Source organism: Ictalurus furcatus, chromosome 15, assembly GCF_023375685.1.
Source record: "Ictalurus furcatus strain D&B chromosome 15, Billie_1.0, whole genome shotgun sequence".
NCBI lineage: Eukaryota > Metazoa > Chordata > Actinopteri > Siluriformes > Ictaluridae > Ictalurus > Ictalurus furcatus.
In genome coordinates this window covers 11,305,708-11,329,528 of record NC_071269.1, presented here as the reverse complement: position 1 = coordinate 11,329,528, position 23,821 = coordinate 11,305,708, and the positions used below count along the sequence as shown (strand labels likewise).

The window sequence follows — 23,821 nt, the reverse complement described above, 5'->3', positions numbered from 1 at the left end:
ACAGAAGGGTTTTCTGCTTTGCTTTTTTCTGAGTGGGTTTCAATGACATTGATTACTTTGAAGATGTGTACAAATTTCAGAATATGTAAGAATCCACCTTTTGCAGGAAACTCAAAGAATGACTCAGAAAACGTGTGCACTTACCTCAGATCAGTAGTATTAGGATAGCAATGACAGCTACTGCATAGCAACATAAATAAATGCTGAAGTTGATATGTATTGTTCTTAGTAGAAAGTACTTTAAGGAAAGCTCCCAAATGCTACCACACAGAGTGTAGTGTCAGTGCTACACGTATTTATTCTAATAATTCCTTGCAAACCTATCAGTATTAACAGGGAATAGGCCATAAAGTGAGTTGGCTTGCAAATGCAACACTCAACTGTGTAATAAAATAGCAACTCAAGGTCTGATCACTTTGCAAAGAGGTAAAAACTATAGACAAGATAATTTTCTTTTGTACCATAATATATTATATATTTCTGCGCAATCTATCCAAAGAGTATGCATCTAAATTTTTCTTTTTCCTCTGTCCTATGCAAGGTTTTGTTACTCTATGGTTTGCACCACTGAGTGTTCTTTCTCATGTGTTTATGGTTCCGATGTTCTTTCTATGTCCTCGATTTCCAATCTGTTTTTCATTTTTATCTTCTTTGTTTTGTTTATGACCTCCAGCCTGTTTCTGACTACAAATCTGTTGATTTGTATAATAATAAAAAGTATACAGTGAGGGAAAAAAGTATTTGATCCCCTGCTGATTTTGTACGTTTGCCCACTGACAAAGAAATGATCAGTCTATAATTTTAATGGTAGTTGTATTTGAACAGTGAGAGACAGAATAACAACAAAAAAATCCAGAAAAATGCATGTCAAAAATTTTATAAATTAATTTGCATTTTAATGAGGGAAAAAAGTATTTGACCCCCTCTCAATCAGAAAGATTTCTGGCTCCCAGGTGTCTTTTATACAGGTAACGAGCTGAGATTAGGAGCACACTCTTAAAGGGAGTGCTCCTAATATCAGTTTGTTACCTGTATAAAAGACACCTGTCCACAGAAGCAATCAATCAGTCATATTCCAAACTCTCCACCATGGCCAAGACCAAAGAGCTCTCCAAGGATGTCAGGGACAAGATTGTAGACCTACACAAGTCTGGAATGGGCTACAAGACCATTGCCAAGCAGCTTGGTGAGAAGGGGACAACAGTTGGTGCGATTATTCGCAAATGGAAGAAGCACAAAAGAACTGTCAATCTCCCTCGGCCTGGGGCTCCATGCAAGATCTCACCTCGTGGAGTTGCATTGATCATGAGAACAGTGAGGAATCAGCCCAGAACTACACGGGAGGATCTTGTCAATGATCTCAAGGCAGCTGGGACCATAGTCACCAAGAAAACAATTGGTAACACACTACGCCGTGAAGGACTGAAATCCTGCAGCGCGCGCAAGGTCCGCTGCTCAAGAAAACACATATACATCCCCGTCTGAAGTTTGCCAATGAACATCTGAATGATTCTGAGGACAACTGGGTGAAAGCGTTGAGGTCAGATGAGACCAAAATGGAGCTCTTTGGCATCAACTCAACTCGCCGTGTTTGGAGGAGGAGGAATGCTGCCTATGACCCCTGGAACACCATCCCCACCGTCAAACATGGAGGTGGAAACATTATGCTTTGGGGTTTTTTTTCTGCTAAGGGGACAGGACAACTTGACCGCATCAAAGGGACGATGGACGGGGCCATGTACCGTCAAATCTTGGGTGAAAACCTCCTTCCCTCAGACAGGGCATTGAAAATGGGTCGTGGATGGATATTCCAGCATGACAATGACCCAAAACACATGGCCAAGGCAACAAAGGAGTGGCTCAAGAAGAAGCACATTAAGGTCCTGGAGTGACCTAGGCAGTCTCCAGACCTTAATCCCATAGAAAATCTGTGGAGAGAGCTGAAGGTTCGAGTTGCCAAACGTCAGCCTCGAAACCTTAATGATTTGGAGAAGATCTGCAAAGAGGAGTGGGACAAAATCCCTCCTGAGATGTGTGCAAACCTGGTGGCCAACTACAAGAAATGTCTGACCTCTGTGATTGCCAACAAGGGTTTTTAAACCAAGTACTAAGTCATGTTTTGCAGAGGGGTCAAATACTTATTTCCCTCATTAAAATGCAAATCAATTTATAACATTTTTGATGTGCGTTTTTCTGGATTTTTTTGTTGTTATTCTGTCTCTCACTGTTCAAATAAATCTACCATTAAAGTTATAGACTGATCATTTCTTTGTCAGTGGGTAAACATACAAAATCAGCAGGGGATCAAATACTTTTTTCCCTCACTGTATATGTGCAGCTCCTCCCTGCAAGCATCCCAGTTTCTTACAGAAAACCTTGCCATAATAATGAACACAGCGAGTGTACATGATTCAGAAAGAAGGCATGGCTCTGATCTCTTCAAAGCCATTTCCAATCAGAAACAGATGGGAACTAGCTATGCTGGGTTCCACCTTGGAAGAGGTGCTCAAATTCTTGCAGTAGGTTAACATTTACCTTCTGACCAGCTCTGCTGACTCATTATACATCTGCAGCGGCATCTTCTACCAAACGCCCCTCTATGTCATCCTGCTAATCTCTTGATAATTGCTACTTGAGGCAAGTCCTCACAATGTTGTGGTTATATAATGCTCACTGTATTTCACCTATCAAAAAGGAGTTCCCTTGTGCCAAAACCACGATAATTATTTCATAGCTTAATGGCAAAGCATTGGAGTGGGCTACTGAAGTCTGGGAATACAAAGGCTAACAGGTAACCATGTACAATGGTGCTTGAAAGTTTGTGAACCCTTTTGAATTTTCTATAAATCTGCATAAATTTTACCTAAAACATCATCAGATTTTCACAGAAGTCCTAAAAGTAGATAAAGAGAACCCAATTAAACAAATGAGACAAAATATTATACTTGGACATTTATTTATTGAGGAAAATGATCCAATATTTCATATCTGTGAGTGGCAAAGTATGTGAATCTCTAGGATTAACAGTTAATTTGAAGGTGAATTTAGAGTCAAGTGTTTTCAATCAATGGGATGACAATCAGGTGTGAGTGAGCGTCCTGTTTTATTTAAAGAACATGGATCGATCAAAGTCTGATCTTCATAAGACATGTTTGTGGAAGTGTATCATGGCATGAACAAAGGAGATTTTTGAGGACCTCATAAAAAGAGTTGTTGATGCTCATTGGTCTGGAAAAGGTTACAAAACCATCTCTAAAGAGTTTGGACTCCACCAATCCACAGTCAGACAGATTGTGTACAAATGGAGGAAATTCAAGACCACTGTTACCCTCCCCAGGAGGTCAACCAACTAAGATCACTCTAAGAGCTTGTATTTCCTCATTTGTAAGTCGCTTTGTATAAAAGCGTCTGCTAAATGAATAAATGTAAATAAATGTAAGAGCAAGAGATGTACTAGTCTGCAAGGTCACAAAAGAGCCCAGGGCAACTTCTAAGCAACTAAAGGCCTCTCTCACATTGGCTAATGTTATTGTTCATGAGTCCACCATCAGGAGAACACTGAACAACAATGTGTGCATGGCAGGGTTGCAAGGAGGAAGCCACTGCTCTCCAAAAAGTACATTACTGCCTGTCTGCAGTTCAAAGGTCATGTGGACAAGTGTTTTGTGGATGGATGAGACCAAAACAGAACTTTTTGGTTTAATGAAAAGTGTTATGCTTGGAAAAGGAAAACACTGCATTCCAGCATAAGAACCTTATCCCATGTGTGAAACATGATGGTGGTAGTATTATGGTTTAGGTCTGTTTTGCTGCACCTAGGCCAGGATGACTTGCCATCATGAATGGAACAATGAATTCTGAATTATATCAGTGAATTCTAAAGGAAAAGGTCAGGATATCTGTCCATGATCTGAATCTCAAGAGAAAATGTGTCATTCAGCAAGACAACAACCCTAAGCACACAAGTTGTTCTACCAAAGAATGGTTAAAGAAAAATAAACGTAATGTTTTTGAATGGCCAAGTCAAAATCCTCACCATAATCCAATAGAAATGTTGTGGAAGAACCTGAAGCAAGCAGTTTATGTGAGGAAACCCACCAACATGGGCATCCAACACCAACATCCCCCCAAGCTGATATGCAGGACTGATCATCAGTTACCGGAAATGTTAAATTGGAGTTATTGCTCCACAAGGGGGTCACACCAGATAGTGAAATCAAAGGTGCACATACTTTTGCCACTCACCAATATGCAACATTGGATCATGTTCCTCAATAAATAAATGACCAAGTAGAATATTTTTTATCTCATTTATCTACTTTTAGGACTTGTGAAAATCTGATGATCATATTTATGCAGAAATGTTGAAAATTCTAAAGGGTTCACAAACTTTCAAGCACCACTGTATGAATGATTCATGACTCTGAACAAAATGTGTTTGATTATTCATCAGAAGGAAAAGAGAGTGGAGAAGGACTTATGTGCCTGTCGTAGGGTTCCTCAATGACAGCTGAATTTGCACTCTGTTTCTGCACCTTTTCTGCACCCAATAGTTGGAATGAGGTTTCACTGCATATGCATTTATAATGCAGATGTAATGTGGAGGTGTCATGATGACATGCAAGTCTTGACTTTCTCATTAATATGTATATAGAATTAGATAATTTAATCCAAGAGAGTAACCAATTCCACACAAATCTTCAATACAAGTGTGGGGGGCCTTCAAGATCTAAGTCTTCAAGTCTAAGCTAATGAAAAGCACACTCTGACAAGGGTAAGCTCTCATCCTTCTTCCATATCCAAAAAAGCAGATTCTAGTGGCCATACCATTATATCACAGTAACCAGTAACCAGTAACCCTGTCCATTCCAACTCTCTTGGGTGCAGCAGCTAACTTGATAGCAGCAGACCTCGTCATCCAACTCCAGATTCTGACTGACCCTTTAATGACTGTTTTGTCCATTCAAGCATTGAACTTTAATGAAGCTGGATACCCAGCTTCCACCACACTGCGGGACTGACCTCATCATCAAATTATTAGAAGGTACTACACCACCTAAATTAATTCAATCAAATCAATACTTAAATAGACCTTTTCCAACAGCATGAAGTTGGTTAAAAGGTCTTACCTAGTAAAACACTATTTCAAAATGGAAAGAAATTCCAGAAATGATGAGGAAGAAGGTGATTGAAAATTCATCAGTCTGGGAAGGGTTATAATGCTATTTCAAAGGCTCTGGGACTCCAAATGACCACAGTGAGAGTCATTATCTCCAAATGGAAAAAGCAGTAACAGTAGTAAACCTTCCCATTGGCCGACCTTTCAAAATTCCTCCAAGAGCAGAGCAACTACTCATCCAGGAAGTCATCAGAAGCGTTTGGTTGCGGTTATTGCTGCTAAAGGTGGCACAACCAGATTTTAAATTTAAGGGGGCAATTAATTTTTCCCATGGGTGATGGTTGTTGAATCACTTTTGCTTCAATGAAAATAAAAACTGTATTGTGTGTTAACTCAGGTTTCCTTTGTTTTACGTTGTATTTTGTTTGAATATCTTAAACTATTTAGTATGAGATATACCAAAAACAGAAGATATCAAATACTTTTTCACAGCACTGTACCTAAATCCACATACACAAGGTTGGGAACTACTTTCTCCACTATGAATACCCTGTAATGCCATATGGACTGATTAATGCCCCTTTAGTTTTTCAAGCATTCATCAGTTATGTATTCTGTAACATGCTGGACAAGAGGTAGTAGTGTATATTGATGACATATTGACACACTCAGCTACTCATCCCAAACACATCCAGCATGTCTGCAAGGCTCTGAGACAGTTGCTAGATAATCATTTGTACATGAAGTCAGAATTTTTTTTCCATCAGACTTCAATTTCCTTCCTATGTTACACCATTGACAGTCAAGATGGATGACCACAGGGTGGCAGCAGTTAATGACTGGCCTAAACCATGTTCAGTCAAGGAACTGCAACATTTCCTTGGATTCAGCAATTTCTATTGCCACTTCAGTAGGAACTCGATCTGTGTTGGAATCCCCTGAAATAAGTGCTCAAAGGAGGTAAAACCCAAACTCCAATGGAATTCTCAGACCTCAGAGACCTTTGTAGAGCTCAAGAAAAGATTTATTTCAGTTTCAATTCTCATGCATCCTGATACTAAGTTCCATTTCATGGTGGAGGTGGATGCCTCAGACATGGGAGTAGGAGCCATTTTGTCTCAATGATAAGGTAATTCTTCCAAACTCTACCCATATACTGTACATTCTATTCACACAAATTATCTCCTGCAGACTATGACATAGGCAAATAGGACCTTCTGGCTCTCAGTTCATGACTGGAGAAATGGAGAAATTGGTTTGAGGGGACCTTGCATCCCTTTCTAGCACTGAGAGATCATCAGGTACATCCGACTAGTCAGTGAAGAGATTGACTCCTCGTCAGGGCAGGTGAGCTTTGTTCTTTTCATGGTTCAATTTTACTATCTCCTTTTGCCCATGCTCCAAGAATGTGACAGCTTACAGCCTTTAAAGAATTCATTAAAAAACGCATCTGCCAAGGTTGAGGGGAGTTCCATCATAGCAGATTAATTTATCCTAGCTCCTGTACTCCTGGGACCTTGAAAAATAAATTGGACATGCTCTGGAGACAAAGCCTACACCTAGTAATTGCCAGGAAGTTGAAGTTATGTGCCACAACAAATATGAAACAGACTCTTAGTATGGGCTCACATGGTACTAGCCAGTGGACACCTGGTTATATAACAAAGCTATTGGTGACCCTTACTGACCCATGATGTTACTATGTGAACTTTTGCAGCATATGTACAACTACTAAAATCCCCTTTATCTCTTCCAGCAGGAAAGCTCATGCCATTACACACACCACAGCAGTTTTGCCACTTTATTTTCTTTGTTTTGGCTAAGAGCTCAAGCCTGTTTCTTACTATAAGTTTGCCTGACAATTTGGATTAGTTATTAAAAGGATGACTTGCAACTGCTTGTCTTATTTTTTAACACCTGCAAACTAAAGTGTAAATCAAATTTGCATTCATAACACTGATGTAAAGCGCTATGTGTACCTACAACTTTCTCAATGTCATGTGTGTCATGTGTGTCTTGATCAGTCTATAAATAATAATAATAATAATAATAACAATAATAATAATAATAATAATAATAATAATAATAATAATAATAACAATTGAGGGTTATTCCCTTCCATCTTTCATATGAAGACAAAGTCACAAAAGCCATTACAAGTTTTGACAGACCTTTATAAAGGTTTCCAGCAGTACTTAAAAAACTCAAAACAAGCACTTATGCAATGGTTATGAATGTATTATCAAGATAACTAAGGTACTGTTACTATAAAGTGTAATATTTCTGCATTCTGTAATAATAATTAAAAAACCTAAATGCTGTACAATTTAAAACTAGCAGTGACTAGCAACACTGGAACACCCCAGGGAACTATACTGTCTCCATTTTTGTTCACCCTCTACACCTCTGACTTGTCCTTCAGTTCGGGAATGTGCCACCTACAAAAGTTTTCGGATGACTCCTCCATTGTTGGCTGTATCACAGATAATAAGGAGGAGGAGTACAGTGACCTTATAGATAGCTTTATAAGATGGTGCGACAACAACCACCTCCAGCTCAACATCCGGATAACCAAGGAGTTGGTGGTGGACTTCCGGCGTAGCAAGCACTCCCTCAAACCTATCACGATAAGGGGGGTGGGAGTGGAGATAGTGGACACCTACAAGTTATAACAAACTGGACTGGTCAACACTGAGGCCCTCTATAAGAAAGGACAGAGCAGGATTTTCTTTCTGAGGAGGCTCAGGTCATTTAATGTGTGCAATAGGCTGCTACAGATGTTTTATCAGTCTCTGGTGGCCAGTGTTATATTTGCTGTGGTGTGCTGGGGAGTTGGCATTGGGACTGAACAAACAACAAAATGATCAAGTTGGTGAGGAAGGCCAGCTCTGTGCTAGGGATGGAACTGTACATGGTGGAGGAAGTGAGTAAAAAGAGGATGAGAGGGAAACTGAAAGCTATCTGGACAATCCTTCTGATCTTCTCTACACTGAGCTGAGGAGGCTCAGGAGCACATTCAGCCGCAGATTCGATTCATCCAGCTGCGTGCCTCAAAACATCTGGGGGGCTCTTCCATGCCATCAGCCATCAGACTCAAAAATATCCAGTACCTCCTACTCCACTGATTGAGTCTCACAGAAACACACACTCAACAGTAAATTGTAATTTCACAGATCTTGCACTATGTATGTATATAATCTATGTATATAAATACTGAGGATATTGCACATGTACATATACAAATAGAACTGTAGCATACGTACATACACAGAGATCTGTTTTATTGTTCCTATTTTTTCTATTGTATATGCATTTGTGGAAATTATTTTCTTTCTTTCTTTCTTTCTTTGATGTTACTTATCCTACTTGTGCTGCTGTGTTAATTTGAATTTCCCCTATGGGGGATCAATAAAAGGTACATCTTACCTCATCTTAAAATATTACCATTTTTCATTGTTGTCTTCCTTAATTTTTATTTTTTCAAAACATTCTTTAAATAGTACAACTAAATATGATTCAAAGTAAAGAACTGACTGATAAGTTTCATGGGGAAAAGTCACAGTTTGGTAGCAAAGAAAAATCCAAAGATAATGAAATATTCAGTGTTTTGTGCACAGTATTGTGTGTCCTTATGTGCACTTCAGATGAAAGCAGAGAGAAAGAGCCTTAGGCATGCAGTATAGGTGAAGAAGACTACAAAGCTGTTATTTCGACTGAGAGTCTGACACGAACAGTGAGTGGAGTACTTCTGGAATCAACGCTATCATACCTGCATACTTTCCAGCTTTGTTCTTGGTCACGAAGCAGGCAATTAGAGCTACCAGAGTGAGCAATGCCACAGCACACATGATTCCAATGAACCAGCTTTTAGATGAAATTCTCTCATGTACACCCGCTGCATCTGCAAATGCATAAATTAATCAGGATTAGTTTACAGGTTAACAGATGATTTATAGTGCTATCTGTATTTGTCTGCATTCATCCTATCTTCAATTCTGACCAGTCCTTTCCAGCCACTAAGAAGCACCCCCATAGCATGATGCTTCTACCACTGTGCTTCACAGTAAGGATGGTGAGCATTAGAAATAGTTTTATACCCTTGCCCAGATCTATGTCTCAACACAGTTTGATTTTGGAGGTCTACAGAGAGTTCCTTGGACATGGATTTTGGTCTGAAATGTGAACTGGGGTTCATTATACACAGAGGTTTGTGCCTTTCTAAATCATGTCCAGAGACATTTCAAGACAATGAAAGTAAATGGGATACTTGTGAGCTAAATTTGGAGTTCCTAAAAAGAAGGGTCTTAATACTTAGCTAAATTAAATAGTTCAGTTTTTTATTTGTAATAAATTTGTAATTTGTAATTAAACCAGTTTTTTATTTGTATAAATTTGTAATTAAAACTTTCCCAAAACATCCTTTTATTTTGTCATTATTGTGTATAAATTAATGGGCAAAAAGTAAAAGTAATCCATTTTATAAAAAAATAAATAAATCTAGAATCCAATAAAATGTGCAGCGGTCTGAATACTTTCTGAAGCCACTCTATACAAGACATGAAACGGGACACAGCAAAACGCATAGTGAGTAGACCTTTTGGCAACATTGTTTATTTTAATGAAAAGAACCTCGAATCCGTATCCAGATTTCTGGGTAACACCTTAAGTGTCATTACAAATTATACCATTATAAGTTATATTATTATAAATTACATAGTTATACAGTAAACTATACATGGGTAATTTATATAGCCATATCCAGGATGTCTCTAGTGTCATTTATAGGTAATACTATTTGGACTCGTCCAAGTTCTGCTAGAGTAAGTATTTTAAATCCATGATTAGTTATAGTTTAATTTACAATAAGCCTTAGATGTAAAGGATCTAATATTTAGGAAATGAGATCAAAGATCAGATGCACAGTCTAAAGAATGTGGAACCTGGGTTGTGCCTTAACCCAGCTATCAGATTGTCGATTTAGACTTTTTATTTTTTGCCCCCAGCTCTGGATTGTCACTGATTATCTAGACCTGTCTCAAGGTGTTACAAGAGCAGCACTTTCCCAAGTAGGATCAATACAACCCTTATCTAAAAGGCAAGACTTGCCCTCAAAAGTCACCAAAATATCTATAAAGACCTCATTGTTTTTGGAGCACCACCTGGACATCCAGTAGTTCAAGGACCAGAGCATACTACAGCACTGGACATTGCCTTTATGAATTTACACAGCTCTACATTTTTACATAAATATTTTTATGTACAAAATACATAAAATGTGAATTAGATTTTTATTAAATTTGCATGATCACCGTACCCAGGTGATCATGCAAATCAAGCCCACCACACAGGAAAGCTGCTGTTTTTAAATTGTTTTAAGTGTCTCGACCAATGAGCAAAATGTTAAACTGATAACCCAGCTTTCATCCTCTGACAAAAATCATACTGGTCTTTAAACACAAGTAAGTTACAACACCCCCCCCCCCAACCCCCCATCCGCCCCATGTTTTCTGTGTATACAGTCATATGAATGATCTATAAATAGATCATTGATAAATGAGGACCAATGTGTTTTTAAACGGCACATCAATAGGTCTGCTTTTGCCATGCCAACCTTGGTTATAGCTCAAACGTCAGGAAAACATATGCCAATTTTTCTTACATCTAATAAAGACGTTCAGCACATTATCTTTGTTACTGACAACTCTTTACTACTCTCTACTGACAAAATTTTGTTATGGGGGCATTAAATTGTGAGTCTAATTGTTGTGTGTAACACTGCAGGGGATACTCACGTGCTGCAGAAGTAGTGACACCCTCTTCAATGATAGCTGGTCCACAGCCCACAAGTGTACAAGCACTCAGAGAGAACTTGTAGCAGCTTGCTGTGTCCAGATCATGTAGAACCCACTGTGTAGTGTCTGGTCCACTGATGTTTACTCTGTATACTTCACCAACATCCAGTGTATCATTGACTGAAATAAGTCAGATAATGTTTTTTTTAAGGTTTCTTCATGCATATTTTCATTTAAACAACAATCTTAATCAAAGCTATTCTATAAGGTTTGTTTTGTAGGTTTGTTTATTCATTTCAAATAAGTAGGCCTGCCAAACTTGAACTCTTCCACTGGTGAAACAATGCAACGTTAGTCTTCATGAATTAAGTATTTCACATTTGATCCATGGGGAATCTGCTTTCTAGGCAATAATTTTTGCATAAAATAAGAAATTTGCAATTTGGTTAAAATGTAGTTAGTGATTAACCCCAAACCTCTAACTGCTGCCAACCCTTAAAATTTTTCTTGGAACTGAAACAGAATCATATTGGCATACATATCTGGTACTGCAGCTTGTATCCTGTGAGAACACCATTGGCCTCAAGTGGTGGAGCCCACACCAGTGTGATGGAGTTATCCTGAGGGTTTGTAGCGCTGAGTATAGGGGGGCTTTCAGGAACTGCACACAGTAAATACCTTACAGTTACCTTACTTTATAAGAAGAATGAGGATTGAATTACTCATGAGTTGTATTGTTTTATAGCAATACAATAACTAATTTAAAATGTGAGTATATGTAAATGATTGAGGTAAAATCAGGTTTTTTTAAAAAAAAACACTTTTGTTAAAAAACCCCTAATCAGTTTGTGTGTGTGTAATATACATATACATACATACATATATATATATATATATATATATATATATATATATATATATATATATATATATATAATTTTTAACAAAATAGCATAAAGGTTAAAACCATTTGCAACCCTATGTGAAGCCCTACTTAAAATGTAAGTGATGCAAGTAGTGCTTGCCTCCCTGTGGTGTTGTGAAGGTGAGCGGCGTGCTGCTGGGACCATTGCCCTTCTTGTTAAAGACATTGACAGTGAGACGGTATTGGGAAAAAGGCTTCAGCCCAGGCACTATGGTGTGACTCTGATTTCCTGGGAGGATCAGAAACTGCTTCTCAGCAGGAACTTCTGTAGAAGTCAACAGGCTTTGTGTTCTCCAGCAATGCACCTGAAAGAGAGAGACACAGAAATAGGGAAAAGGAAATAATAGGTGCAAAAAAAGGAAATAAAGGAAGGAAAGGAGAAAAAGGTTGGTCTTTGTATGTGTGTGTAGGGGGATAGTGTTCTTGTGGCTATTTGAGCACAGTTCTGGATCATAATATAATCATTTGACACAACTTCAGATTGTAATATGATTTATGGAATATTACCCTAAATTCCAGTAGCCTACTACACTTGTGTTACCTTCAGTTAGATTTCTATTATCTTTTACTTCAATGTTAACTTTTCATGTTAACTTCACACATTTAGAAAGTCTTTTTCTTAATTTTAATAGCATAGAATACCAATATCAAGTCAAGTCATAGCTACAAGGGTCAAGTCATAGCTACAAGCTGCTTGCATGTAGCTAAATGATGTTCCTCTCCAGACCCCATCTAAAGAAGGACACTCACACTGTAGCCTTCAAGATGGCCTCTGAGCTGGGCCTGTTGGACAGGAGACCAGCTGACACGCAGCAGCGTGGAGTTGAACACCTCTACATGCACATCCTCAGGAGCTGCAATTGGCACTGGGGAGGAGAAGATAGCTTTAAACTCCAGGTAAATACATTACTACAATATTGGCTAAGCCACAACAGAGGACTTGTTACCGAAGTTTCATGTTTATAAAAGAGTCACTGAAATACAGCTAGCTCTGCTATGGTATTTTTGGAGTACTCAGTCATCCTAGCCCCATGTCCCTCCTTGGCCATTTCAGTGTAAATGTTATGGAACCACTACTAGTGGGAAATGTTAAACATTTAAGAGGATAACAGTATTTTACTCACAATCTTCTCCAGAATATCCAATCACCACAATGGGTTCCACTGCCCAACCATGATTATTGTGGGCCTGGATCTTAACCTCATAAGGAACAAACGTCGGGGTGCCTGTCACGACAAAAGAATGCCTCTTCATCATCTTCTCTGTCCAGCTTTCCTCAACACCCATCTGTCTGTAGCTAAGCTTGTACTCTAGGCCAGGTCCATTGTGTTCGATAGGCTTCAAAGGCTAAAATAAAAAGATAGTGAAAGGAACAGTTTTACAAGTGGAATTGTAAGGTGCATGTTCTTCTCATAATTGCACATTTTTGATTGATTTCACTAGAATGCACTTAAATATGTAAAACTGTTCAAATGCACAGTACAGGAAAAGAATGCACAGAAAAGTTACAATATACACAAAAATCTGAGGAAGCACCACATATGGGGGTCATGGTCAGGCATCCACATACCTTTGACCATAGAGTGTAGATGGATTTATGCTTATTCATAGCAATTTTTCTCAGACCTCATTAGTGAGGTTTTTATACAGTATATTCATTTTGCTAACTGCAGTAAAACAATAGTATATCAGCAGCAATGTCAGTTTGTTACCTCCCAAGTAATGTCCATCTGATGAGGCGAATGACCCTCAATCTTTATGTTTCCTGGATTCCTATCTGGGGCTAAGGAGAAAGGATGTATTAATAATATGTGTCTTGACTGAATAATATGTACAGTACATATATTATTGTCAAATCTGCTTTGGGTGTTTGAAGCACTATATCAAAAGCATGGTATTCCATAGTTCATGAAGAGCAATCACTATGGAAAATCAAGGAATAAAGAAACATGAAATAAACACTGGTAAGGTAATGGTAAGGTATTTTATTACCAGCAGGAGGAGTTTTATATCTCTCAGAGGGTTTGCTGGGATGGCCTCTGCCTATGGCATTGACAGCACTGACTCTGAACTGGTAGTTAATGTGTCCATATAATGAGAGTGGAGCAGAGTTCTTGTGGCCTGATACTCGCAGCAATGGCCTCCACTTGCCTGGCTCCCAGTGGTTCTCCTCAAATTCGATGAGGTACTCTGCTCAATAATTTAAAGCATTCAGTAGTCATTCATGACATAGAATAGTTTGTATACACTGGAGAGCAGCTTGAAGTGGTGTATCTTTGTAGATTTGCACTTAATGTAAGCAGTCAACATGTACATTACCTGTTATGTGGCTGTTATGGTCCTTGGTAGGCATCCAATGAAGCTTCACACTACGATCTCTCACATCTGATAATGTAACGTTTACTGGAGGGTCAGGGACATCTAAAGTGCATCATAAACATAATAAAAGTGTACATCATTGTGATCAAACTAACTGAAATTTATGACAACTGAATACCATGACAACAAAAGCTTTTGAAGTCATAGTGTCCAAAATTCTGAGTTTCTACAAAGAATTGTTTGCTAGTTCATTTCTTTAATTATTTTATTAACAATAACAACAGCAAAAACAAGAATATCATCAAGAATTAGGGTTAACTGCTAAAATGTTTATAATTTATGCTGCTTTCAATAAATTCTAATGAAAAATGTGGACTTCTATTAAAAAGGAAGAAGAATTTCTTAAGTTATTGGTGTTGAATTTAGACTTTTGGACTCTACTATGTGCTTGCATCTACAATATTTAACTTTCTGTCGACGTATCATCATTAAGATGCTGTACATTTTATATGTACTATCTTTAATTATATCTTAAAATAATTAATTATAAAAGTCTAAGGTGTCAAAATGTTGGCCATGAATGATAAATAACATACCTAGCACAGTTACATATGCAGATGCTGTATCTTGGTCAAGAGATGTTCTAGCAATACAAGTGTACAGCCCTTCATCTCTGTGGCTCACATTGTTGATCTGCAATATTCCCTCATCAGTGTAGAATCTGTGGATATCACAAAACATTCTTCAGGACTATCACTAGGAACAATAAGCCTGAAGTCCTCATACCAACTCAGTATTCAAGTATCAAAGATGTGTAATTTTAGTAATGATGTCTTGCTTACAGACATACTGTACATGAATGCACCTATATCTTACTCTTAATCAAAACAATGACTGGCTTTAGACAGACTTTTAAAATTCGTTTTACATTTACTCTAGACAATGGGTTATATGACTTCAATCATATACATATTAAAATTATGTTAGCTGACTTGCAAGAGTTATCTAACAGTTTAAGCTATGCTGCCCACCTTGAATACTCAGTGTAGTTGGAATCTATCTCTTTCCCATCCTTCTGCCAGAATATTTTCAGCTCTGACTGATCATACCGTGCCTTGCACAGAAGCTCTGCCATACTCCCTCTGTTGATCTTTATATCTTGAGGAGGGGTCACAATTTTGGTTGGGTCTATCAAAAGAAAGAAATACAAATATTTCTGTGACAATAACGCATATCTCATAATATATGCTGTAAATTAGATTACAAAGAGTAGTCAAACCATTTTAGTTCAAGAACATCAGTAACCTTTTATATGAAGTTGTACGTTCATTAAGGAGTCGCCAAACTTGTTTTTAGCAAAACAAGTATATTTTCCTGTGTCTTCCACCTCAGTTGTGTGAATCTGCAGGGAGCCATTTTTATGGAGAAAGAATCGGTCTCCTACTACAGAACCTTCAAGGCCATCTTTTCTCCTACAAAATAAACAAAAAGCGCTCACATTAACCAAGCATTAGCTAAAGCTCTTGACCTGTATCTGCATGATTTTATGTATTGTGCTGCTGCCACATTGGCTGACTAGATAAATGCATGAATATGCAGGTGTACAGGTGTTCTTATTAATGTGGCTGGTGAGTGTATTTATAAAGGAATACCTGAGAAGAATTAACACTCTTATAACAAATATATTTGTTTGCATTTGAAACACATGAAATATTATATTTGTCAGTTGTATTTTGGTTCTGTATACAAATACATACACTATATGGCTAAAAGTTTGTGGACACCTGACCATGACACTCATATGCACTTAACCTCCACTCTTCTAGAAAGGCTTTCCACTATATTTTGGAGCATGGCTGTGGGGATTTGCCGATTCAGACACAAGAGCATTAGTGAGTTTGGGCACCAGTGTTTGGCGAGAAGGCCTGGCATGCAGTCAGTATTCCAGTTTACCCACCACAAAGGTGTTCAGTGGAGTTGAGGTCAGGGCTCTGTGCAGGCTACAAAAGATCTTTTACACCACACTTGGCAAACCATAACTTCATGGGGATCGCGTTGTGCACAGGGGCACTGTCATGCTAGAACATGTTAGGCTAAGCCCTTCATTTCCAGTGATGGGAAACTGTAATGCTACTGCATACAAAGACATCTTATACAATTGTGTGCTTCCAACTTTGTTTGCTTCCAACATTTATGGCTATACAGTGTAGCTATAGTATATTGATACAAGAATTATTAAGGTCAATGCTACACTGTAGTTTATAGGGTCATGGGCACCCAAGGCTCATTAATGTGCTTGGGAGTTGAAGGCTAGCCTTCTGGTCCAATCCCATATAGCTATTCTAGCACAAATTGTTGTAAAAGTTTATGCTGGCTATGATAGAAAGGTGTCAGAACACATAGTGCATCACAGCTTACTGCATATGGGGCTGAGTAGCCACAGACTGGTCAGAGTGCCCATGCAGACCCCTGTCCACTGACAAAAGCACCTACAGTAGGGACCCGTTAGCATCAGAACTGGACCGTGGAGCAGTGGAAGAAGGTGGTGTGGTCTGATGAATCACATTTTCTTTTACAAAACATTGAGTGAGTGACAATTCTTGTTTATAAGAAAGGTCACAGGAAAATGGCCAGACTTGTTTGAGATGCGAGGAACTATATAGTAACTAATGTAATTACTCTTTACTGTGGTCAGCAGAAAAGCATCTCAACATACACAAAACATTAAACCTTAAGGTAGTTGGGCTACAACAGCAGAAGACCACATTGGGTTCCACTCCTGTCAGCCAAGAATAGGAATCTGAGACTATCATGGGCACAAACACACGCATGCATAAATATATATACACAGTACTGTGCAGAAGTTTTAGGCACCCTATTTTTTTTAGTATAAACTTTGTTATAGATTTTTTATTTTATGATTTCAATATTAGCGATCAGTACAAAAAAAAAAAAAAAAAAACATTTTCAATTCACAAACATTAGTTTTCCAGCTCATTTTCTTACAAAACTGCACAAATTGTACCGGAGACTACTATTTTTTTTTTTTTTTTGTCACGCCAAACATTGAATTTGTTTCCATTTACTACTTGTCATGTCATGGCAAACTAGCGACTCCATTTCCCAGAATGCACCTCAAACTACAAACATGGCCGACGACTACAACTCCCAATGTAACACACGGCACTTTCTCCTGAGGACTAATCTGACACACCTGTTCCTAATCACAATCACACCACACTATAGACTGTTCAGGCACTATGGTTACAACACACTAAGGTCAGAGCTGACAACACTGTCTGGCTCACCCTGCTTCTCTCATATCTTCTCCCTTCGCTCTCTCCAATTTTATGTGTACTTATCTCTCAATCATGAGAGCAACTGGTGACTTTTGAAAGTTATACTTCTGTTAGTGAAAAATCTGATATGAAGATACTCCAACTGACTGGTAAAAATCATTTACCAGTCACCTCTGCCCTGACTTGTCTTTGTTGGTCAATCATCCACTAAACATGAATAATTTAAAAGAATAGGCATATGAACAGACAAAAGAATAAATGAACATTTCTAAAATAATATAGAACTGACCAGTGGATATCAGCAGGTGGAGAACTGAACACTTTGCAGTCCATGATGACACTCTTCCCACACACAGCACCATAATTTATAGAATTCTGTGTCAGGATGAAAGGAGGAAGATCTAAGAAGAAACCAGATCAACTTAATCATTTATAAAAAAAAAAAAAAACATTAGAGGTAACATATAGCCCATTTAACTTGACCCACATAAGATGCAGTCATTCAAGCAAACAACAAACAAGAAGTGTAAATTAATGGTACATGCACACACACTAAGTAAGTAAGTTCTTGTCATGGTCTTAGCCAAGTGTCCAGTTTTTTCCCATTTCCTTGTGTTTCCTTTTTTTGTCTCCAACTCTGTGTTTGTGCTTGTATGTCCCTCTACTACTTGATGAGAGAGTGGACAAAAAAATGCAAGTCCTCCTCTATGTCAAAATCTGCACATAACTTTGTTACAAAGATTGTTCTAGGTGACTCAGTTTGTGTATAGCGTCCCGTCCCTCTTGCTCTGCTGTAAAAAGCAGCACTTCCGGGGCCCATTGTATCGCGAGAGCGGATTACTTTTACAATGCCTTTATAAACTTTTTGGTGTATTTCTCAACATCTTGTTTAAGGGAGCAGCAAGAGAAAAAATTCCTAGCTTTGCTTATTTATTTATTTTTTTTTCCATGATTAATTAATTAATCTGTGGTAAAAAACTAACAACATCAACATAATAATAATAATAATAATAATAATAATAATAATAATAATAATAATAGCAGTAGTATTATTGTTATTATTACTGTTATTATTATTATTATTATTATTATTAATACTACTACTACTAATAATAATAATAACACTTTATTGTTGCATGTATTGTTCTTAGCCTATCAGAAGTATCAAATATTCAGGTTTGACACACTCATCGAGTGGGAGGTAGCAACTGATTCCGATAATGAGAAAACCAATTACCTATGTTTTTTTTATTATTATTGAATGTCATCTGCCTTAAGGAATCAAATAATAAATCTTACACCTTTATATATAATCTTTGCAAACCAAAGATTAAAATATTTCGTCCAATACTTTGGATTATAATACAAAATCCCAGAGTTCAAGCACAAATATAAGGATGCACATACAGGTGAACGCGATTGTCATGCTAAATTGATAAGTAGCCTAATTTACAAATTATAAATTCATAATTGTTCTGAATTATTTATTAATTGTGTTTAATTTCTTCATGTAGAATTATACACAATTATTCACAAGCTGATTCAAAATCAGGACATAAAAATGTTGCCCATTTAAGTAGCTTCAATGTAGTTACTTTATGTTAGTGACTCGTAGTATAGCAAACTACTTTTTTAAAAGGGTAGCTTGACTGTAGTTTAACTACTTCAAACTACGAGTAGCTTGTAGCTTGAAAAGCTACAGTTTCAAAGTAGCTTCCCCAACACTGATAAAAATCTTTTTTTTTTTTTGCATTATAAATGTTTTAATTGAGACATTCTTGTAATTATCAGGTACTCATCTAATATTACATCCATTGCATGAGTTCTTTGTCAGAATTTATGTGGCATTCCATGCACTGCATTTCTGGCTTTCTTTCTGTACTATATTGCTTTAGTGTCAGTGTTATATTGTATTGTAATTGTTATAGGGTCTGTTAATGTTCCATTTAATTTATGCGACATGGCACCAACAGGAATTCCATGTATGTTAGGTTCTTGGCAAATAAAAAAATTCTGATCCTGAACATAAATAATCACGCAGTAGAGCTTCAGCAGAGTGCCAGAAGTTATCGGTTGGGTAGATGGTAAACTTGGGTAAACTTTCTGGGTCATGAAAATGGGAAGTGTTATACAGAGAGACTTACAAAATTATAATTCAGTTCTATACTCAACTAGTGTAATACAGGTTACTTACTCATAACCATGATGTTGGCATTGCTCAGTAAAGTACCATGTTTGTTGGAGACCTCACACTGATATACTGCACTGTTATTTTGTTGTGCTCCGTAAAGAATTAATGTGTCATGTAGCACTCTGATATGGGATGAGGGGAATGCTGAAAAAGAAAAAAGATTGTTGTGGTCAGTTCTTAAAAATAAAGTGGTTTGCATAAACAAAGTTAATACATTTTAATATGTCTATGTACCTGTACATCCCACCATATATCAGGGTCTAGCATTGATTATTATTAAGCACTTGATGTAATATAAAGAGACAAACACCACATAAACTAATGAATCAATTAATAGTGCCAAATGGCATTCCAGAGTTTTATTTTTTAAATACATTTACAGTGCCCTAAGCATACATGCCAGCTTGACGAATTGTGATTAGATCATACTGTCAGACAGTGGCACTGCAGTTAATACTGCAATATCACACAAGAAGTTGATATCACGCAAGAAACATTTGCTTAAGTTCAAGGTCAGAATTGCATGTAACTGAGACAAGCCTCTGCTTTAGTCAAACACTCACCCTACATGCAAAGGTTCTTGGTTAATTCTGTGAAAAGTCTGTAATTACTGTATGTCTGAATACAGGAGTTTATAATCCATCCATCTTCTATACCGCTTATTCTACTGGGTCACGGGGAACCTGGAGCCTATCCCAGGGAGCATTGGGCACAAGGCAGGGTACACTCACATACCCATCCATCGCAGGGCACACTCACATACACATTCACACACCCATTCATACACTACAGACACTTTGGACAGGCCAAACAGTCTACCATACATGTCTTTGGACTGGGGGAGGAAACCGGAGTAGCTGGAGGAAACCCCCGCAGCATACAAACGCCAAACAAAAACCCCCCAAGCATACAAACTCCACACACACAGGGCTGCGGCAGGAATCGAACCCCCGACGTGTGAGGCGACCGTGCTAACCACTTAGCCATTGTGCGCCACCAATGTTTATAATTTCCATATTAAATCCTCACCGTGCACATTTAATTCAACTATGAATACAGCCCAATATGAAATTGTCATCTAAAGAGTCTCAAAGTGATGATCCTGTTTATCCAATCACATTTGCCATATGAATCTCAATCTTGCTACTTTTAATCCATGCTTTTCCATTATTTCTGTCTCTCATCTCCTATGTACATTTTCTCCCACTATTTACTCCACACTTCTGTGTTTGAGCAGTATTCTTTAGCCATAGTCAACAGATACCACTTTGTGGATCAATACCTTGTTGTGATGGAGGGGCCTGTGCACTAATAATGTGTGCTCCAGTGCTTGAATTAAATCTCAGGGCTATGTCATGTGCAGCTTAATGCTCCCAGTAAAGCCATCCTTTGCGGATAGATCTAAGGGATGAGTTCAGACACAGAATGATCCTAATGACCCTCATGGAATGGTACTAAAAGGAAAAATTGAACCCCACCCAAATTACAGTTACTTTGTGATGCTTTGTGATGCTTTGTGATAGGGATGCACCGAATGTTCGGCAACCGAAATTATTCGGCCGAAAATAGCAAAAAAAAAAAAAAAAGTATTTTCTGTTAGGCCGAATAAATTTGACCGAACAATGGCGTGTTTGATGATGCGACCAAATAGCCTAGCAACCAGAGTGAGACGCGTGAATGTCACGACCTCGCATGCACGAGCTACGTGCACGACGCACGTGCTCTTCGGATGTTTACTTTTTTGTTTCTGTTCCGGAATATTCTGTCACGTCGCGAGACGTAAGGGAGTGTAGTACGGAAGCAGGTAAAGACGTATTTATTTAAGGGCAGGCAGACAAATCCAAATCGTAATCCAAAAAACGTAGTCAAGACAGGCAAAGGGACTAAATGAACTAATCTATAGTTTAAACTAACTAAATCTATCAAGGACCATAACATTAACAACGTATCTAACTATACTATATCTACTATAATACTCCGCGAGGTGTACAGGGATGCGAGCGGTATATATATCCCCAATATAATCAGCCGTATATAACCGAATAGAACCATTTTTTGCACTCTTGTTAATACACTTTTTAATGCTCTTTTTTGTTGTAGGCTACAGAGTGTTACATTCTTTCAGAAGTCAACCTAACATAGGCTATTCAAGGGGGGCTCAAAGATGACCACATCAAAATATTTTTATTTTACTCATTTATTTATTTAAAATTATATTGTGCCTTGTTGGTAGCCTATGCCTGCTGGAATGAAAAAAAAATGTTCAGTGTTAAATAAATATTTTGAAATTGTAGTTTTTGTAATTGATTTTTTTCTTTGAAAAGCAAGACAAAATTGTAAAAACCACATTTTGACTATTTAATTTATAATGGCAAAATAAATGGAAAAAATGCGGAAAAAAAAAAACGTGTTCGGTTTTGGCCTTCGGCTTTCAGCCAAGTTTTTCATTATATTCGGTTTCGGCTTTGGCCAAGAATTTTCATTTTGGTGCATCCCTACTTTGTGATTAAATGTGATTAAAGGAGTCGGAGCCCAAGTTCCAGAATTCTGCTATTTCAGGTGTGCTAGCAAGACAGAGGCCAGTGAAGTACACTGACATTACTGTCATTCTCATAAAATTGAGAATGGATGCAAATCAAACAAACCAAGGCAGAATAATAAAATTAGCAGGACCGGAACTGGGAGCAAAACATGAACATGACATGAAGTCAAGTAAAGCAAAATAAAAGAAACTATGTAAGTAGGGGGGAAAACACCAAACTTATATAAGGAGTCCAATCAAAGGAGAAAATGAATAGGAATTAATACAATAACAGAAGAAGATGACCAAAATACATGGCAGGGTGCACCCTGTTGGCTTGAAAGTGAATTCTTCATGATGGATGTAACAGTCATGTTCATTGAACCAGTTTAAGATGACTTTTGCTTTGTGACATGGAAGTAGCCATTATAAGATAGGTAAATTATGGCCATAAAGGGATGCACGTAGTAAGCAACAATACTTAAATAGGCTATGGCATTGAAATGTTGCTCAAGTGGTATTAAGGGGCCCACTGTGTGCCAAGAAACCATTCCCCACAAGAGACCACCACCAACATTTTGAACTGTCCATGGATTCATGCTGCTCATTCCAAATTCTCACCCCACCATCTGCATGTTGCTGCAAATATCAAGATTCATCAACCCTGGCGACACCTTTCCAATCTTGAACTGTCCAGTCATTCTGTGCCCAGTGTAACCTCAGATTCCTATTTTTGACTGCAGGACCTGTAGCTGTTGCTATTGTAGCCCATCTGCCCTTAGGTTTAATGTGTTGTGCATTCTGAGATGTTATTCTGCTCAGCATAGTAAAGCATGTTTTTTATTTTTATTTTTTATTATTGTAGCCTTCATGTCAGCTCAAAGCAAGCTGGCCATTCTTCTCTGACCACTTTCATCAACAAGACATTTCTGCTTGCAATCTGTCCAGTCCAGTGTGTGGACCAGATTAACTGTGAATTACCAACACACCACCACAACTTCTCTTGTGAAGTGAATAAAATTCCATAAATAATGGCATCCTCAATGAGAAAAGTGATTCAGTAGGACCCAGAAACACAAAAATTTAGGAATTTACACGTCAATACAAAAGAAAACAATGAAGGTTAGAGCTTGGGGTTCAGTTTGTTGTATTTTATTTTTTTTTGGTTTTGCATGCAAAAAAGAAATACACAGTGGTAAACGTCCAGCTCGTTTTCAGTAAATCTATGTGATTTCAAATATAATTGGATCATTTTTTTTTACTGTAATTTATAGTACTCATTCATTTTATAATCAGCATTGTGAGACAGATAACATTTCAGTATGGTATGAGTCATTTTGCCTGTTTTCTGTGTGTTTTTGAGTATGTGTTGAGTTTCCTTACTTTGGAGCGGTTCACCATTCCTCATCCAGGTGATTGTGGGTGGTGGATTTCCGGAGGCATGGCATTTTATGTGTACATCTGATCCAATTGCCACTACTTGACTTTTTATTGGCTCTTGCACCCAGTGTGGTGGCTCTAGGAAAACAGGATAGTGATTATGAAAATGTCCAGATTAGAGCAATATTTTCCTTCTTGTGTAGTTCAATAAGCTTGCTTGAAAACTGTAGTTGTGAGTTATAGTGGTAATTCAATTAACTTTACTAGGAACAGCA

The 23,821-nt window shown here is 37.8% G+C and overlaps 1 protein-coding gene across 1 annotated transcript in view; it reads right to left on the bottom strand.

The window, feature by feature from the left end:
- Nucleotides 1-23,821, bottom strand: part of chl1a (cell adhesion molecule L1-like a) — a 39,584-nt gene that overhangs the window by 4,701 nt on the left and 11,062 nt on the right. The window contains exons 10-24 of the mRNA XM_053643188.1: nucleotides 23,550-23,684; nucleotides 19,649-19,789; nucleotides 17,744-17,855; nucleotides 15,461-15,627; nucleotides 15,187-15,343; nucleotides 14,752-14,876; nucleotides 14,156-14,257; nucleotides 13,829-14,026; nucleotides 13,549-13,619; nucleotides 12,961-13,183; nucleotides 12,587-12,702; nucleotides 11,937-12,141; nucleotides 11,450-11,572; nucleotides 10,912-11,091; nucleotides 8,889-9,020 (exon numbers count right to left, since the gene is read on the bottom strand). Coding sequence (XP_053499163.1) covers nucleotides 8,889-9,020; nucleotides 10,912-11,091; nucleotides 11,450-11,572; nucleotides 11,937-12,141; nucleotides 12,587-12,702; nucleotides 12,961-13,183; nucleotides 13,549-13,619; nucleotides 13,829-14,026; nucleotides 14,156-14,257; nucleotides 14,752-14,876; nucleotides 15,187-15,343; nucleotides 15,461-15,627; nucleotides 17,744-17,855; nucleotides 19,649-19,789; nucleotides 23,550-23,684 — 2,187 coding nt within the window. The remainder of the gene's footprint in view (nucleotides 1-8,888; nucleotides 9,021-10,911; nucleotides 11,092-11,449; nucleotides 11,573-11,936; nucleotides 12,142-12,586; nucleotides 12,703-12,960; nucleotides 13,184-13,548; nucleotides 13,620-13,828; nucleotides 14,027-14,155; nucleotides 14,258-14,751; nucleotides 14,877-15,186; nucleotides 15,344-15,460; nucleotides 15,628-17,743; nucleotides 17,856-19,648; nucleotides 19,790-23,549; nucleotides 23,685-23,821) is intronic.